The sequence below is a fragment of the Antechinus flavipes genome, chromosome 3, assembly GCF_016432865.1.
Source record: "Antechinus flavipes isolate AdamAnt ecotype Samford, QLD, Australia chromosome 3, AdamAnt_v2, whole genome shotgun sequence".
Lineage (NCBI taxonomy): Eukaryota > Metazoa > Chordata > Mammalia > Dasyuromorphia > Dasyuridae > Antechinus > Antechinus flavipes.
In genome coordinates this window covers 57,843,860-57,862,399 of record NC_067400.1, presented here as the reverse complement: position 1 = coordinate 57,862,399, position 18,540 = coordinate 57,843,860, and the positions used below count along the sequence as shown (strand labels likewise).

At 36.4% G+C, this 18,540-nt stretch overlaps 1 protein-coding gene across 1 annotated transcript; it reads right to left on the bottom strand.

The window, feature by feature from the left end:
* Window positions 1-5,536: 5,536 nt before the first annotated feature.
* CCDC195 (coiled-coil domain containing 195) lies at window positions 5,537-17,017 on the bottom strand. Its single transcript, XM_051990506.1, has 3 exons — window positions 16,765-17,017; window positions 14,212-14,461; window positions 5,537-6,035 (listed from the first exon to the last, which is right to left on the bottom strand). Exons 1-3 carry the CDS (start codon window positions 17,015-17,017, stop codon window positions 5,903-5,905), a joined length of 636 nt encoding a protein of 211 aa, XP_051846466.1. The 3' UTR covers window positions 5,537-5,902.
* Window positions 17,018-18,540: the final 1,523 nt, after the last annotated feature.

Genomic DNA, 18,540 nt, shown 5'->3' with positions numbered 1-18,540 from the left:
TGCCATCTAGAATTAACAAACAAACATACCAAGCAATCTGGAAATAGAATATGGGTATTTGTCTTTTTGATGATAATAAGTGATTTTGGGGAAGATTTACCAGTTGAAGGTGTGATCAATCTATAGAATTGTATTTCCATATTGAGACAAAGACTTAGAAAATGGCCAGTCTATGATCTAGTTATGTTGTGCCACAGTTTCCTTTTATTATTCTGCCTTAATTTCCCTAAATTATCCTGCCTCAGTTTCCCTAAATTGTTCTGCCTCAGTTCCTTGAATTGTTCTGCCGCAATCCCCCTGATTACAATCCTTCTTTCCTCTTCATTAGGACTGAGATAATTAGGGATGCAGAGAACTGACTACTCTGGCATTCCAAGAGTCATAAATTGTAAATGTATAATCTCAAGATAACTGAATCTCAGTTCAGACATCCTGGCTTTTAAGTCCTCCTAAGTTATCAAGCATTTATGGTCCTCACTCCCCACCCTGTCAGAACCAGACTGATGTCATCACCAGATTGATGATCCATCCCTGGAAATTCCTGAGTTTACCAATGTTTGGACTCCACCCCTTTCTCCCCAATCTTGGAGCCACATATAACTCATTGGAATCTCACATTAGATGCTGATGCTGAATGCTTTAAGACATCAGTCCTGGGACCAAAATGGATCCTTTGGTCCCAGAAAATCTCTCCCTCACAAAAACTCAAATAAAATATGAAAACCTCTCTAATCTCTATCTTGCCTCAGTTTCTCAGGCATTATAGTTAGTTTTACAAAACAAGACACTGAGCCACTGAACTGATTAACTGATAAAACTGATTTGAACATGGATTGTATGATGAGGGAGGGAGAACATCAAGGAGGAACATGCAATAGGTAGACTAAGAAGTCTTTTAACTTTGTCACCCCCAATTAATGGGAAGGACATTGCACTTCAGGTTAGGAAATAAAAGGCTCATTCTCCTCTCTGTTAGCATGATTTGCTCAGGGACTGCCCTTGGAAGAAGCACTGGCTTCTTGCAAGAACCATAACTAAACAAACTTACTTCATGTACTCCTGAGGGACTTATGATACATTTCTAACAAAGGCACAAACCTTTGGTACTTTCTAGGGTTGCTGAGTGGAGAAATGGACAGAATGCCAGCCCTGTAGTCAGAAATATCTGAATTCAAATCTTGCCTCAGACACTCACCAACTATGTGACCCTGAGCAAGTCACTTAACCCTGTTTGCCTCAGTTTCCTCATCTGTCAAATGAGTTGGAGAAAGAAAGGGCAAACTACTCCAGTATCATTGCCAAGAAAAACCCAAATGGGGTCATGAAGAGGCTGATATAACTGAAAACAATTCAATAGCAAAACAAAAAGGCTCAAATAAATGTTTATTCTTAAAGGTTAAATGTTAATGGTGACAATATAACTCAGAGAAGTGGTAGCTATTTCTACTTAGCTGATATCAAAATGATGTTCCCTGTGCTGTCTTTCCATGAACAGGGTATATTATATACAAGACAGATAGAAATCTCATAGCTTGTGAGATTAAGCTGCTGGTAGATCTTCAGGGACTATTTCTTTGTCCTTTGCACAAAGTATTTTCTCCTTATTTCTTTCAGTCCCTTGGAGTTTTATTCTTCCTTTCTTATGTTTATCAGAGGGTAATAGAAGTTTAGAATTGGAAGAAAATGAAGAGGTTAGCTAGTTCAGATCTATTCTAAATTAGCCATTCTCTGCTATACCCAACCTTTCTTGACACTACCAATAGGTGAGACACTTGAGGCAGGCTAATTTACTTCTGAATAGTTCTAATTGTTAAGTGAGGTTTTCCTTAAGCCTAAATTTGTCTTTTTAAAAAAATTATCTTTTATCCATTAATCCTAGTTCTATCTTGTGGAGTCAGGACAAATCTAGTCTTTATTCCATGGGAAAGTTCTACAAAAATACTTGAAATCAGTTATGATTTGATCTTTCTTCTATATTCCAACTCCTCTCTCCAAAGGCCAATTATCCCCAGTGCTTTCAAGTCATACTCATCAGTCATAACCTTAAAATTTTTCACTCTCTTGGTATCTCTCTATTGAGCTCATTCCAATTTATCAAGTTGTTGTTGTTCATTTATTTTTCAGTTGTGACCAACTCTTCATGACCCCATTTGGGGTTTTCTTGGCAAAGATGCTGAAGGGGTTTTCTGTTTCCTTCTTTAACTCATTTTACAGATGAGGAAACTGGGACAAACTAGGTTAAATGATCCTAAAGTCACATTGCTAGTAAATATCTGAGATTAGATTTGAATTCAGGAAGATCAGCCTTTCTGACCCCAAACTTGACAGTCTCTCTATTGCACCATCTTATGATACCCAGAATTGAGTTTAATAATCAGATGTGGTTCAATTAAAGCAGATATAATTGATTTTGAGTGATTAAAACATGTAAGTAGAAGCAATAGCTTTCTTAATGTAGCATGTCTACAACTGAAGTGTCTATTTCTTATTTCTTATTTGTAGTATTGGGAGAAAACACATTCACTGATTCATAGATTGGTCTCAAGCTATTCTTATTCCCCTCTCCCTTTGGTTCACCTGGATCTGAGCCAGTTTGGATGGTAGGAATGATGGCACTTTGTGTTTGAAAAGGTGTACTACAGGAACACTTAGGGGAAAAGATAGAACAGTAAACTGACCTTAGAATCATGAAGAAATTTTGTTTGTTTGTTTGTTTTACATTTGTTTTTATTTATTATTATTTTTCATTTTTAAAAACTATAGCTATTTATTTATAAAACTTATGCATGGGTAATTTTTTGACATTGACTCTTGCAAAACCTTCTGTTCCAACTTTTCCCCTTCTTTCCCCCATCCCCTCCCCTAGATGGAGGTAGCCCCATACATGTTAAATATGTTAAAGTATATGTTAAATCCAATATATGTATATATATTTATACTGTTATTTTGATGCACAAAAACATCAGATCTATAAAGAAAGAAAAAAATCAGAGAAGGAAAACAAAAATGCAAGCAAACAATAAAAGGAAGAGTAGAAATGCTATGTTGTGGTCCACATCATTTCTCATAGTTCTCTCTCTGGGTGTAGCTGACTCTCTTCATTACTAAATAATTGGAACTAGTTTGAATCATCTCATTGTTGAAGAGAGCCATATCCATCAGAATTGATCATTGTATAATTTTGTTGTTGCCATGTTTAATGATCTTCATTTCACTTACAATCAGTTCATGTAAGTCTCTCCAGGCTTCTCTGAAACCATCCTGCTGGTCATTTCTTACAGAATGATAATATTCCATAACGTTCATATACCACAATTTATTCAGCCATTCTCTAATTGATGGGCATTTTCTAGCCACTACAAAAAGGGCTGCCACAAACATTTTTGCACATGTGGGTCCCTTTCCATGAAGATGTTTTTGGTAGGTCAGTCAGTTTCCTTAATATTATGTGTGCTCTTGGGACAACCATCCCTCTCTCCTTTCCCTATAAACTTCTATAAAGAACTTGAATGTATAGGAATACCATATGGCAATCCCCTTGAGTTAACTGGAAGTGATATTGGGTCCACTGGAAGTGCATAGTGAGAGAAGAGTTACTAGAGAGATGGCCTCTAATTTAATCATTGCTTCTCTTGAATTGCTATGGGACTTGAATAAGTTACACAATTATGCAGGTACTCAAGAAAAGTAGCATTGCCTGTGAGGTGAACATGAGTTTTAGAGTCCTAAAGCCTTGGGTCCAGTGCATACTAGCTGCATGACCATCAGCATGTCATTTGTCTCAGTTCTCCAGGCAATTCTTTAAGATGCAAAATTACACAGAATTGCTGATCTGCCTTTATGGAGAGTTCCCACATGGGCTTTCTCAATATTGATGCAACCAGACATTACACAAATAACTTGGGTCATTATCTCTGCTCTTTTTAAAAGAAGAATTTCAATATGACCACATTTTCTTGCTATCTAAGGCTACCAAGAAAGTGAGTAAAGAGATGTCAGCTTAAAGAAGAATGAGGTAATTCCATATAAGAATCAATTGAAAGAACTGGGGGCATCTAATCAGAAAAAGAGAAGACTTAGGGCATGTGTAAGGAGACTGACCATCTCTTGTTTTAAACATTTGAATGGCTATTTCATAGATGATCTATATCCTAGATTTATATTGTTTAGCTTTAGGGGGAAGAACCAGCAACTAAAGCTAGAAGCTATGAGAAAAAACCTTCTAGCAATTAGCGCTGTCTGAAAGTAAAATGGGCTTTTGAGTTATAGTTCAACACTGTTAGGATTGGGAAAGAGAACTTTTTGTCACAGATAAGTTTTAGGAGAAGTAGTATCAGAAGCCTTCATAAGGATGATCTTTCTTCATGAAGCCTTCGTATTGAGTAAAATATATCCATAGGATCATACATTTAGAGCTTAAATGAACCTTCAAGACCATCATGAACTCTCTTCTTTTACAGTTGAGAAAACTGAGGCACAAAGAGGTTGACTTCCAAAAGTCACAAAGACAGTACCAATAGCAGAGTGGGGATTTGAGTCTGGGTCCTGGAGAAGGCTTTTCTTGTACAAGTTAGACACTTCCCCCAGTTCCTTCCATTCATCCTCACAGGAGATGATCTCATGCTTTTTCACCATCCTGGCTCCCCTCAGAGGATCTTAAGCGTCATTCTTATAGGCTGCTGGAAGACAGTTGGATCTGGCCCTAACTCTTTCATCCTTACCTCTGTATTGTAGTACTCTCAATAAGGTTGTACTTGTTGAATAACTGGAAATTCTATTTTTGCAAAAGAATTGGATTTAAAGGTCTATTATGGGGAGCTGAGTCTGATTTGATGTGTGACAAAGGGAATGAGAAGAAATGAGATAACTTTGCAAATAGAGAATATAAAAATTTAGATATTAGGAAGGAATCATTAGACCTCTCAGGAGTGAGTATGGACTCCATCTCCAAAGACAAATGTGTATGTTAATTGTTAATTCTCATTCTCCAAGAGAAGAGTACATATGTTGGTACAGGGATGGGGAGTTATGGGCAGTGGAAAAACAGGGTAGCTGTGTGTTTTGGGGCGTGATTCCTAAAAAGACCGAACAAAATTGGTATGTCTAAGTAACAACTGGACTTATTCCTTCAGAGAACCATACACAATGAGTAATAACAATGATAATAACATATATATATATGTACATACACTTATATGTTTAGCTATCTTATCTATCTATTTATCTCATCTATCATCTATCTATCTATTTCACTCACTCCCATATTATGTTCCAGTCACCATGTGAAGTACTTTGCAACTATTTCAATGGATCTTCAAAACAACTCTGGGGGATAAATACTATTTTTTATCCCCATTTTACTGAAGAATAACAAATAAAGCTTCTATCATGAATTATCCAAGCTATACTTTGCCCCTGGGGTCATAACTTAATGAAGATTAAAAGAAGAATGGCTAATGGAGTCTATTATTTTTGTATCTTTAATAAAAAATGAAACTTGTTAGGAAAAGCATGATCATTTCGGAGGTAGAACAAGTCCAAAGGGACTAATTGTCTCTCCTGGGAAGATAAGAACAGCACAGTCTGAGCATGGACATGTTGTTATCCCATGAAGTGATTCATTTTATGAGCAAGAGGCCTGCAGCAGCTGCCAACTGTACACAAATCAGGCCTCCAAGGTACAAGAATGAGATCTATGGAGATCTCATTACCAATTGTTCTCAACAGATTCAGGGATTCCTTGCCAAACAAGAGGCCAGTGACCTGACACAAAGTCTTTTGTGATTCCCAGCGGGGATCTTGCCAAAAGCACTTTGCAGAAGAAACCTGACACACACACACATAGTGATCATTTTAGGGCTCTCATCTTCAGAATCAAATGGTCTTTACAAATTCATTGGTCTCACATGTCTTTTTCCATAATGGTGCTCAGCTGCTTTGGGTTCTGATTTTGTATGCATTCCAACGAATCTGGGTCTTTGGAATATGATGACATCTCCATGGGTAACAGGAAACTCACCGCTTTTATTTTGCCCCTAAGGAAGCAGAATGAGAGAAGAGAAAGCTAAGATTTTTTTGGCTCAATGCTCAGGCAGGTCAGATTTGATTATGAAATATTTATAGCATTTTGTCAAATCCAATATGATAAATGATTAGTCTTTTTTAAAAAAGCATTATTAAACATAGATTGCCAGAGGAATGAGACGGTGACAAGAATGCTAGTTTTAGAGTCAGAGAATATTAATTCAATTCTTACATGTTTGACCATGAGCAAGTCACTATCTCTCAGGGCCTCAGTTTCCTCAACTGAAAATTGAAGGTGTTGGAATAGATGGTTTTCTAGTTCTTAATTTATGATCTCGTGAATTTAGAGATGGAATCCATCCTTCCCATTTCAAAGATGTCAAAACTGAGGCCCCGAGAGGGGAATCACCTGCTCCTAAATTATTTTGGATTACTTATTCAGTAATAGAACAGGAATATATCATCAAGGAATCTGGAATATAAAAAAGAACTGGGTACAAGTTCCCATGTTACTATATGATCTTGTATATCACTGCAGAATGCGGGTTTGGGTCAGATCATTTTAAGATTCCTCTCATTTCCAAATCCAGTTCTACATATAGGGTTTAGATAGACTTCAAAATACCTTCCAACAGTCTACAAGAACCTTCAAGCTTATGAAACCCTGAGGGTAACCTCAGAATGGTGAAGAAGCAAGAAATCATCTTAAATGAGAATCAATTAAATAAAGTGGGGTATGTAATCTAGAGAAAAGAAAAAGAGGGAGAGTCTTTTAAAAAGCATTTGAAAGGTTATGTTCTAGAAGTTCTAGACTCTAGATTTATATTGATTGGATTTCAGGAGGAACTAGTAGCTAAGGGTAGAAGTTGGAAGCTTGATATGAGGTTAAAATTAGAGCTTTCCTAAATCAAAATAGGCTGCCTGGTACTGGTGGGGCCTGGGGCAGGGAAGAGTAATGGTTTTCCCATTGGGATGTGGGTTATTTTTGTTCTCTTTCCTCCCTCCCTCCCTCTCTCCCTCCCTCCCTTCCCTTCCCTCCCTCTCTCCCTCCCTCCTTCCTTCCTTCCTCCCTCCCTCCTTTCCCTTCCCTCCCTCTCTCCCTCCCTCCCTCCTTCCTTCCTTCCTTCCTTCCTTCCTTCCTTCCTTCCTTCCTTCCTTCCTTCCTTCCTTCCTTCCTTCCTTCCTTCCTTTCTTCCTTCTTTCCTTCCTTCCTTCCTTCCTTCCTTCCTTCCTTCCTTCCTTGCTTCCTTCCTTCCTTCCTTCCTTCCTTCCTTCCTTCCTTCCTTCCTTCCTTCCTTGCTTCCTTCCTTCCTTCCTTCTTTCCTTCCTTCCTTCTTTCCTTCCTTCCTTCCTTCCTTCCTTCTTTCCCTCCTTCCTTCCTTCTTTCTTTCCTTCCTTCCTTCCTTCCTTCTCCCCTCCCTCCTTTCCTTCCTTCCTTCCTTCCTAACTTCCTAACTTCCTTTTCTTTTCTTTCTTTCCCCCACCCCTTTTTTAAAAAGAAAAACTGGATATATTTTGGAAGTTACATACTGAGGTATGGGTTGGGGTATGGAACTTAACATATTTTTTATGCTGATAACTATTGAAATGTTTGATCTGCTTAAAAAAGGTCCATTTATTCAGACTTGAATGAGAATTATTTAGCTGATTATTCTGTCCATTCTTATTTTACTTGCTGTGGTATTATATAGATTTTGGTACACATTCATACCTACCTGATTCTGAGAATATGCCTGAAAAGGGCTCAATTCAAAGTGACTTCTAATTCTTCACATCCGCATGGGCCAGAAATTCCCTTGTTCTCAGGACTATAACTAAAAATTTTTGGCATGTGCACCCCAATTTCAAAGTGAATAACTATTCCCCTGGGGGAGATACAGGGATCCCAGGTCACTATACTTTGAGGGAGGCTATTCACCTCACTCCTCTCACCCCATTCCCACTAAGAGAGGGACAATTGGTAGCTCTCTATTTAAATTAACATAGTTCTTGGGTTTTTCTTTTTCACTAAATTTTTTATTTCATTCATGTAGGGAGCTTCCAGAGAGAAAATTCGTTGTACCAGTGCCGATTTCTTCAGGGTTATACAGCCAGAATATATAAAATACAAGAATCAAATTTAGGACTTTTTGATCTATAGGTCAGTTCTCTATACTTCATAGAGTAGGAGTGGGGGATTGGGGGAGAAGTAAAGGGAAATAAGTGAGGAGGAAGATGAAAGTAGGACAGATTATGATGTAATTAGAAAATGCTTAATTGAATAAATAAAATGAATATGCAGCTACCAAGAAATCATCATTATTTGAGTTTGATATCACACTTTTTCGCTTGTCCCTGGTTATCAAGAATAGTTTCAAATTTGACATGCATGAAACCTGCTTTTTCTGGGAGGGGATTTTGGTTCTAGAGTGAGAAACTCTTGATTAGCTTGCTAGCTAAAGAAAATCATGATTTTTCACTTTGGTCTCTGAGAATTCCTCTACATATGATCTAGCTAGTGGTCAGTAAATGATATTGTTGTTGTTGTTGGTCCTTCATTTTTGAAGAGAACCAATCACATCATGAAAGTGACGTCTTGGTTTTGGGTGTACAAGATTTAAATGAGGCAGAGCTTTGCAAAGTTGTCAACCTTACTCTTCTCCCAAGTTGAATTCAGGAACTAGAATGGGGGTGGGATTAAAGAAGTAATATTGGGTGAACTTGTTTTTAAAAAAAATATTTTGATAATTACATTTCAATATGATTGGTTTTCTTTGTAATTCTATGTGCTTTATTTTATGTATTTAAAAACATTATCCTGAGGACATAGGCTTTACTATGGTGTCTATGGAACAAAGACTCTTATGAACCCATGTAATACTTTTGTGAGAAGGAACATAAAAAGGAACTCAATCTCTCCTTATCCCCCACACACTTGAAATATTATTTCAGAAATGGAAAAGGACTTTAGATTATCTAGTCCAAATCTTTGATTTTATATGAGGAAGCTAAAAACTCCTAAACATTATGTGACTAGGCCATGAATAAAGCTCATTCCACTTTTGCAGAAATTGAGATGAAGAGGAGATAGAGGGAAATCAAGACCCACTCTCAGATTTACAGAATGTTAGAACTAGAGAAGACCTTGAGTCCAAATCATCCAAACCTTTTATTTTATAGATAAAGAAAGAGAAGTCAACATTAGGAGGAGGAGTAGGTCCCAGTTCTGCTGGGACTTCAGAGCTCTTTTAATAAGGTTGCTGAAATTTGACCTCCCTCAGGGAGATAAGGGGATTGATTTTTTAGTAGCAAAAACTACCTGAAAATAAATTCTTGTTACTGGGAAGACTGAATCAGTTAAGCTTGGGTTTTCTGAGCTGCAATAGAAACAAATGTCCACAACACTTTGTTTTGCAGGAAAATTGAAACAGTTTGGAAAACAGAACTTTGAAGTAATGAAAAATCTGATGAAATGTGGTGGCAGAGAGATTCCTGGGAACAATTGCACTCTACAAAGAGCTGGTTCATTTCTGGACTTTTCCTGTTTCCCTACTTCTAACGCTCTGTTCCTAATATTTTATACCCAACATGGCAGAATGTGCTGAGAACTAGTAAAAAACCTTTTTGAGCTTGGAAAATCAAGCCCTTTGGCTTAAGGTGTAAGGTTCCTGAAGTACTTTTCTTTCTCAGCATTACCTACTTTTGTTCTTCAAGTTGCCCCATCTCCCCAAAGGTTATGATGGAATAACCCATAAAAGGTGATCTTCTGTCTGCACTTACAGGATTGGATCATTGGTCAATGGACATAAGATCAAACAATTTGGCTTCCTCCTTTTCTTCTTCCTCCTCTTCTTCTTCCTCTTCTTCTTCTTCTTCTTCTTCTTCTTCTTCTTCTTCTTCTTCTTCTTTTTCTTCTTCCTCTTTTCTTCTGCTTCTTTTCTTCTTTCTTCTTCTTCTTTCTTCTTTCTTCTTTCTTATTTTTCTTCTTCTTTTTCTTTTCTTCTTCCTTCTTCTTCTTCTTCCTCCTTTTTTCTTCTTCTTCTTCTTTCTTCTTCTTCCTTTTTCCACCTCCCACTCTTCTTCCTTTCCTCCTCCTCTTCCTCCTCTTCTTCTTTCTTCTTCATCTTTCTTCTTTTTTCTTCTTCTCCTCTTCTTCTTTCTTTCTTTCTTCCTCTTCCTCCTCCTCCTTCTCCTCCTTCTTCTCTTCTTCTTCTCCTCTTCCTTCTTTTTCTTTCTCTTCCTTCTCCTTTTTTCTTCTCCTTCTCCTCCTCCCTCTTCTTCTCCTTCTTTTTCTCATTCTTCACATCATTGGCATTTATATAGCATTTTAAAGTTTGTAAAGAACTTTATATATAGTATCTTATTTAATTCTCACAAAAACCCTATGAGCTAAGTACTCTTATTATCCCAGTTTTACAGATGAGGAAACTGAGGCTTGTCCAGGATAAATATCTGAAGTAGGATTTGAACTCAGGGCTTCTTGAATACAAGTTCTGTTCTCTGATCACTAACCACCAAATAGTCTCATCATCTTTGATCGTTGCCTAAACATTCTTCCATCTGCAGACAATCAAATTATTTTCCCTATTTCCAAATCCACACTCAAAATTTTGTGGCAAGCTCTACCTGGTCACAACTCAAACTGCCTTACCACCAGACAAATCTCCTGTTTTCTTCCCTTTAAGAATACTGAGCTTGAAAATAGCCTCCCTCTGAGTAATTTCACAAAACAAACATTATAATGCACTGGAAAAAACAAAATCCTCGTTGTTCTATGGCTATACTTCTTCTGCTACTGAATATAGACAATAAAATTTAAACAAGTGATTGGAGCAATTACTTTTGGTCGCAAGCTTTTTTGCTTAATAGTAAAAGAGTTAAGAATTGTGGCTAGGATATCAATTAATCATTTGCTTAACTTGCTTAGAGAAAATAAAGATTTCTCACTTTAGCCTCTGGGAACTTCTACACATGGCACCTAATTAGCTATCAGTAGATGCTATGAAAAAGTAGGGTTTCAGAACTAGAATAGGGATGGGAGAAAGAAAAAAAGACTTAAGAGGGTATTCTAAAGAAAACAAGCCTGAGAATATAGTGAAAACAAAAAATATGCAGAAACATCAAGTGAACTATTGGAAGGGAATTTGACATTTCTTTGGATTAATAGAGCAGGCAACTTGGCATAAGGATATCTGTTATGACTATAGGAAAAGGTGCTCAGCTCTAGCTGAGGCTTTTTCCTTCCCTATTGAATTTCTCTTAAACTGGTACTTTGAGAGTAACTTTTGTGCTGCTTGTCCTGGTTGACCAAATTGCTTATTAGAGGTTTGCTCTCTTGTTCCTTCTTTCTCCTTTCCTAATAACCCTGCTGTCTAGATATAATAATAACTATTATTAATAATTATTAAATATATAATTATTATAATCATCATAATAGCTAGCATTTGTATAGTACCTATTATGGACCAGGCACTCTGTTAAGGACTTTACAATTATCTCATTTGATGCTCACAACAACTTGGGGAGATAAGTACTATTTTTATCCCCCTTTTACAGTTGAAAAAACTGAGATGAACAGAATTAAATGATTTAGTAAAGGTCATACAGTTAGTAAATGTCTGAGAGTAGATTTGAACTCAGGTTTTTCTCACTCCATGCTTATTTCTTTATTCAGTGTGCCATTAATTGCTCCCAAAGGTCCATGTGTCTTTCCCAGTTGCAAATTCATAGTTCATCCTCAGTGGGACAGTTCCAGTACATTTTGATATGTGTTTTTCCCCAAGTGAAGATTTATTCTTGTCAAAACAATATTTAGTCACTGCTTCTATAAAAGGAGGATTAGTAGGTTTCAGATGATGGGTTTATAATGGACAAAGGAAGAAGAGGTTTATTTGAATACCTTTAATAAGCTTTCTAGAAGGAAAAGGAATAAGTAGAGCTGACAAGTACTAAGCTGTCTGTGTGTATGCCAAAAAATTTGCCCCACTTTTTCAACAATAGAGTTATTTCTTCCTTTGAAATAGAACAAATTGGAATATAATTCAAGAAAGGGAAGGGGGGATAGGAAAGAAGAAAGGAAGAAAGAAAAAAGAAACAAAGGAAGGAGAGGAAAGAAGGAAAAAAGAAAGTGGGAGGGAGGGAAAGAAAAAAGAAGAGAAGAAAAGGAAAGGTAGGAAGAGGAAGAGAGGCAAAGAAAGAAGGGGAATGGTAGAAAAACTCATGAAGAAAATTGATTTCTCACGTGATTAAAAAATTAATCCAAGCAAAGTGATTCTCAATATTTCTTCGTAATTTCTCTCAAAGGCTATTGTTACAATAAATAGTTCTAACTAATGGTAGGGTGGATAATGATCTAATTTAAATTTTTTGGCTACTTAACCTCCAGGAAAGCAATTGGAAAAATGGAAATGACTACAACTTAGCAAATGACTTACATAGTTTAATAAAATTGTACTTCTGCTTGTGCTTTTAAATGTTCATTTGTCACATTTTACACTTTACTCTTATGTGTAAAGTGGTTAGACAATATATATTACCTGATTAATATTGACCCCATTTTTAATGCAAATACTTAATTTGTTCTTTCAATTATTGTCAATATCCAACTTAAAATGGGATGAATTCCAAAACTTTATTTACAAACAGATATTTTGGAATTTGGAAGAAACATGAATGGTGGCTGTGATCCTTGGGTCTTTCACAAAATCCTACTTATTCTCTAATTTACTAAAGTCTGAATTAAAATATAAAGCTTGTCTGTAGTTCCAAGAGAAGGCCTTGAAGAGATTCCTTCTGTTCATCCATTCTCTTTTGGATGTCTAGAGTTATTTCCAGAAGGGGAGCCAAAAGCCAGGTTTTGGTGAAGACTTCTTGAGGTCTCTGCCAGAACTTGTACCTACCCCCAAATCCCATGGTGTGAGTTTGCTATTCAAATTATGGGATGTTCACAGTTCTAACAATCCATATATTTCTTTTCGGAGCCAATTCCCACAATACAATAGTAACACAATTTCTCATTAAATGAATGGAAAAAATAACTCCTAGTTGAGGGTAGAAATTGAATTATAAATTCTGAGGACAATATAGTAACTTTCTGTAAAACTGAATCCAATCTTACATAAATCCTCTCTTTAGCAAAATAGTAGAACTAACTCTTTAGGAAACCAATATAAAAATGAATTTTAAAATCAATCTCTATAAACATTAACATAGCCTTCTGATGTTACACTTATAAATTCTAATTGAAGACAGACTTTTCAGACAGTATTCTGCATTTTATTTAACTGTTTATCTATAAAGGGCCAGCAAAAGCTTTAGGAAGTAACAAATTAGCAGAAATTTCATTGGGTTATTGTTTCTTAAAAGCTAAGAGAAGAGTTTCCACTTCACCTTTTTTCCTAACAAATGTTTTCTGTGGTTTTTAAAGGAAAATTGCTGGTTAAAATCTAGGTTTTCCAAATTCGAAGTCAGAAAACTAGGAGTTTGGATCCAAGATTTGTGACTTACTTAACCTTGTTGAGCCTCATTTTTCTCATCTGTGAAATGGCAGAGTTAGACTATATGATTTTTTAAGTTCCTTCCAACTCTATGATTTGGAAATTCCCATAAAAAATGCTGGTTTCTTGTCATATTGACAAATAAAATTTGTTATCACCTTTCTTTACCTCTCTTAAAGCAGAAAATTTCCTACAGTTGATTTGTGAGTTGGAGGACCATTTTCAATTCTCTACTTGGTCCAGTTTTTAAAGGTATTTATAATAATGTGATATTAAAATAATATGAATTCCTTAAGGACAAGGGCCATGTTTTTACCTTTTTTGTATCTCTAGTACTTAGAAAGAAGGAAGGAATCAGGCATTTATTAAGCACCTACTCTTTGCCAAGAACTTTGCTAGGTACTTTACAAACATTATCTCATTTGATCCTTATAACAATTCTGGGAAGTAGATGCTTTTATTATCCCCATTTTTTTTTTTTAAAGTTGAGGAAACTGAAGAAGACAGAGGTTAAGTGGCTTGGCACAAAATTATTATTTAATAAATGCTCATTGACTGATTTACATGATCTTATACCAGTACGTATATATGTCTACATATATGTATGTATGTGTATATGTGTGTTTGTGTCTGTGAATGTGTATATATGGAAATACATGTGTGTTGATATGTGTATATATATATATACACATATATGTACATAATATATTACCTGCACTTAAAAACATGGTCTTGAAAAGTCCTTTTATTAGAAGTGTTGCTGGTAAAACAACCTGCGGCAAATCCCTTTCCATCTTCGTTGGCTAGCTTTGTAACTGGAGAGCAGGCTGGTGATTTCATCATTCCCTGGGCTTCTAGAATGCCGCTGCTCATGTGTCCTTTTCCCGATTTACAATGCTCATGGGCCGCAAAAGAATGAACAGATGAGGAAATGGTATAGCGTCTAACGGTCATGATATTACCTGTGTAGCAGACATTCATGAAAATAAAGCCCACCCATTTAATTAAGTTCACAAATACTCTATTAAGTTTCTGGTTTAGACTTATCCAAAAGTCAAACATTATTGATTAAAGGGAATATTTCATTCTGGTATAAAAGAACTGTCCTGGTCTGGTGGGAAACCACACTATTTATCTAGTAACTCGGATTCTAATCTGTTTTCTAGCCCTAGTTTGCTATATGACCCTGGGAAAACAATGGATTTTGGATCTGTTACTAGAGAAAAAGGCTACCTAGAGGTAGCTTAATGATATGGTGGCTGAATAGTTGGGCCTGGAGTTAAAAGGACCAGAATTTAAAACCAGCCTCAGACACTTCTTAACTGTGTGATCCTGGGCAAGTCACTTTAATTTCTATTTGTCTCAGTTTCCTCATCTGTAAAATGGGATAATAATAAGATCTACCTCTGAGGGTTATTCTGAGGATTAATTTCAGGATTAAATGAAATATTTGTAAAATTCTTTGCAAACCTTAAATGTTATATAATGCTAATTATTATTACTATTATTTCTATTATAGCTTTTATTCATGTAATCTCTGTAGTCAACAACATGCTTCCTATTGTAATAAATGGACAATCACTCCGATTAAAAACTTTAGTGAATGATTGATTTGGATGATGATGATGATGATAGTATTATTATATTATTGTTATTATGACTAGCATATGCACAATGCTTTAAAATCTATGAAGCACTCTATACACACAGATAAATATGTATTATTTATATGTATATATGACATATATATACATATATATATATATACACATATATATGTAATTTTATTTACTGCTCACAAGATCCCTGTGGGTTAGTTACCATAGATAATATTATTCCCATTTTACAGATTTACTGAAGAAGAAAGGTCAGAGAGATCAAAGGGCTTACCCACATCACCCAGCTCTCAAATCTCTTATGCAAGATTTAAACCCATACAGATGGGACATAGATAAAATACTAGGCCTGGAGTTAGGAAGCCTTGTCTTCCTGAATGAAAATCCAGACTCAGAGTCTTATTAGTTGTATGTCTACATACAACTACATACAAGTGACAAGTCACTTAACCCTGTTTGCCTCAGTTTCTTCATCTGTAAAGAGTTGGAGAAGGAAATGGCAAACTTCTCCAGTATCTTTGCCAAGAAAATCCCAAATGGGATCATGAAGAGTTGGATATGACTGAAAAAGAACTAAACAATAATGAAAACTCTATTGCCAAATCCAATAATTACTCTAGGATACCATAATGCCTGGGAATAAATATGATCCATATCCTTCTGTGGCCCATATAAACAAGATCAATCCTCAGACACATCTGTGTATAGCAATTCCTATTTACACATCCCAGGATCATAATCCTAATAGCCAACATTAACATACAGCTTTTGGTCCAGAAGAGCTTTTTATGAATATATCTCATCTGGTGCTAGAGAAGAGCTGGAAAAGACCTTAAAGATCAATCAGTCAAATATCCTCCTGCCATTGGTGAAAATGAAGGTTAGTTGTGACTCTTTGAAGGTGTCACAGCAAAACCAGGATTAAAACCAGAGTAATTTTTCTCCCAATGCAGTACTATTTCTGTTCCACTCTGCTGTTTCCTAAATAACTTTGAAAGGCTTTCATAGAAGAATATCATTATTGCCATTTTATGGACAAGGAAACACATATTTAGAAGCTCAATAATTTGTCTGAGTAAAGTAGTAGAGTTTATATTGGTACCTGGGTCTCCTGACTCTACTTGGCATCTGAGTGTACACATTAACCAAGTAACTTTCTCAAAAATGATCTATCAGGCTGTATTTTCATCAGGAATGTCCCCATTATGGTGGGTAAGATTCTTTGCAGAGCTTTTGTGAGTCCTTGCACAAGACTCAATTTATAGACTTAAAGCCAGATGTAGAAACTGAATTCCAAATTGCTCAAAGTCACAAAGTGACAGAGGAAGAATTTTCTGTGCTCTTAAATTTTGTACCTTGTGTGCTATATTTTTATAGCATTTTTGAAATCAGATAGTTTAAAAAATTGTTTTTCATGAGGCTAGAAATGAACTTGTCACTTTTGCTCCCCCCAGACCTATTTGGGGATATCTTTCATGGACCCTGAAATAAACTCTTTCAAGTATCTTTAATTAGCTACTCTGCACCTAAAATCCCAGCAGAAGCTGTTATGCAAAATACAAGGCAAATAAAGTCTTCTAAATGGGAAACAAAGGGCTTTTTCTGACTAATGTGGACACAAATCAAGAGCAACATGAGGTATGTGATACCTTTGGGTTCCTTCAGGGCCAGGGCAGAATCCGCTGAGACCGTCCTGTGAATGGCTATGGGTGCAGTGACCAGCTCTTCCCCTAGAGTGCTGGTCCTTCTGGCTTCCCCTTTTTCTCTGTTGCCTTCCCAAGCAGAGGCCTTCTGGCTGGTGAAGTCCAGCTCCACTCGGAGAGCCTTATTCTCCTTTTCTAGCTTGTTGATCTCAGAACGCATTTCCTGGATCACCTTCATGAGCTGGGTGTTCCCTTCCATTGCCTTTTGCCAGCTGCCTGCTGCTTCCTTTGGGGGTAATCAGGTCACCTGCTGTTTCTGCTGAGATAAGCCACCCTCTTGGGGTAGCTTGGTTGCTCTTGTCCTTAAACTCCCCCCAACAATAGATGTCCTCCCTCCCTGCATCCAGGTCAATGCCATCTTTCAACACTTGCGGGGAGTTAGGATTCAGTTATCAAGGTATTCTGAGGGTCCCTATAATTTATTCATTTAGGGTTTCAATTTTCAGGATGGAGCTTTTCTTCTGATCATTTCTTTCACATAGATTCATGCACTCAGGGGTATTGTCCTATGACTAAAGGAAAAATAACCCTACCTAAAAAACCTCCCTGAATCATTAACTTTTTAATCCACCTATAAGAGGGGATTTTAACCTGGGGTCCAGATCCCCAAGGAGTTGGCAGATAGATTTTGGGAAGTTTGTGAACTTGGATGAAAAAAAAAGAGACCTTTATTTCCACTTCTTACTAACTGAAATGTAACATTTCCTTCAATTATTTTACAAATATTATTCTGAACCTGTATGATGTGTATCTCCTAGAGCTGGGGTATGTATATGTGGGAAGTGTGTATGTATAAAAATATATCTGCTGGACAACTAATAAACTACTTCCTAAAGTTATATAAACAAAAACACATATACACACATGTACACATACATGTGCATATATAGACATATGTGAATATATGTAGATATAAATGCACACGTGTGTATGTATGTATGTGTGTTTTATATATATATATGTGTGTCTATATCTATATCTATTTGTATAATTCTCCCCTCAGGTTTTGACTGTCAATAAGACCATGCCAAAAAAAAAATTTACAAATCCCTATTCCACAAAATATCTTAATCCTTCTCCTATTCAGCTCCAGACCTGTTTCTGAACCCCTGTTCTCCACCTAAGCTTATTTACCAGAGAACATTTTCAAATGGCATCTCCATGGTAAAGTGCTTCCCATGATTACAAAGCATGTTGAAAGAGACATGGATGAAGACTCTTCTCCTAAAAATGCTTCAGAGTTTTATTCCCATGTAATGAATTATTAATTGTGGCTCAGGGCATTAAGGAATTATGGCATCTTTAAGAGCACAGAATGATTATGTATGATTAAATGTGATTATGACAATGGCAGCCCCATTGGTTAGGAAGAAGACCCAGGTAAGCAAGATGTCACTCTTGGGCATCTGTGCTGCTCCCTCTCTGTTCTCTCTGTAATTCCTCTTTAGATAGATTTGCCAGCAGTGCAAAGACTGTGTTCTGAGACTGTAAGGGGAGATGATTTAAACATTAATCTTGCATGAGAAAGGAAATGTGATCTGAAGTGCAGCCTTCATTACTTGTTTCCTGAAAAGGTTTCTTTGTTGCAAATGAAAAGCAAGAATCTTAAATGAAGATCGTTTTCAAGAACAGCATGTTTTTGGAAACTCCATGAATACTTAAACATAGTAAGCCTGTTTCAGGATAGAGAGAGTTTTACCTGTAGCTAGGTGGTACCATGGT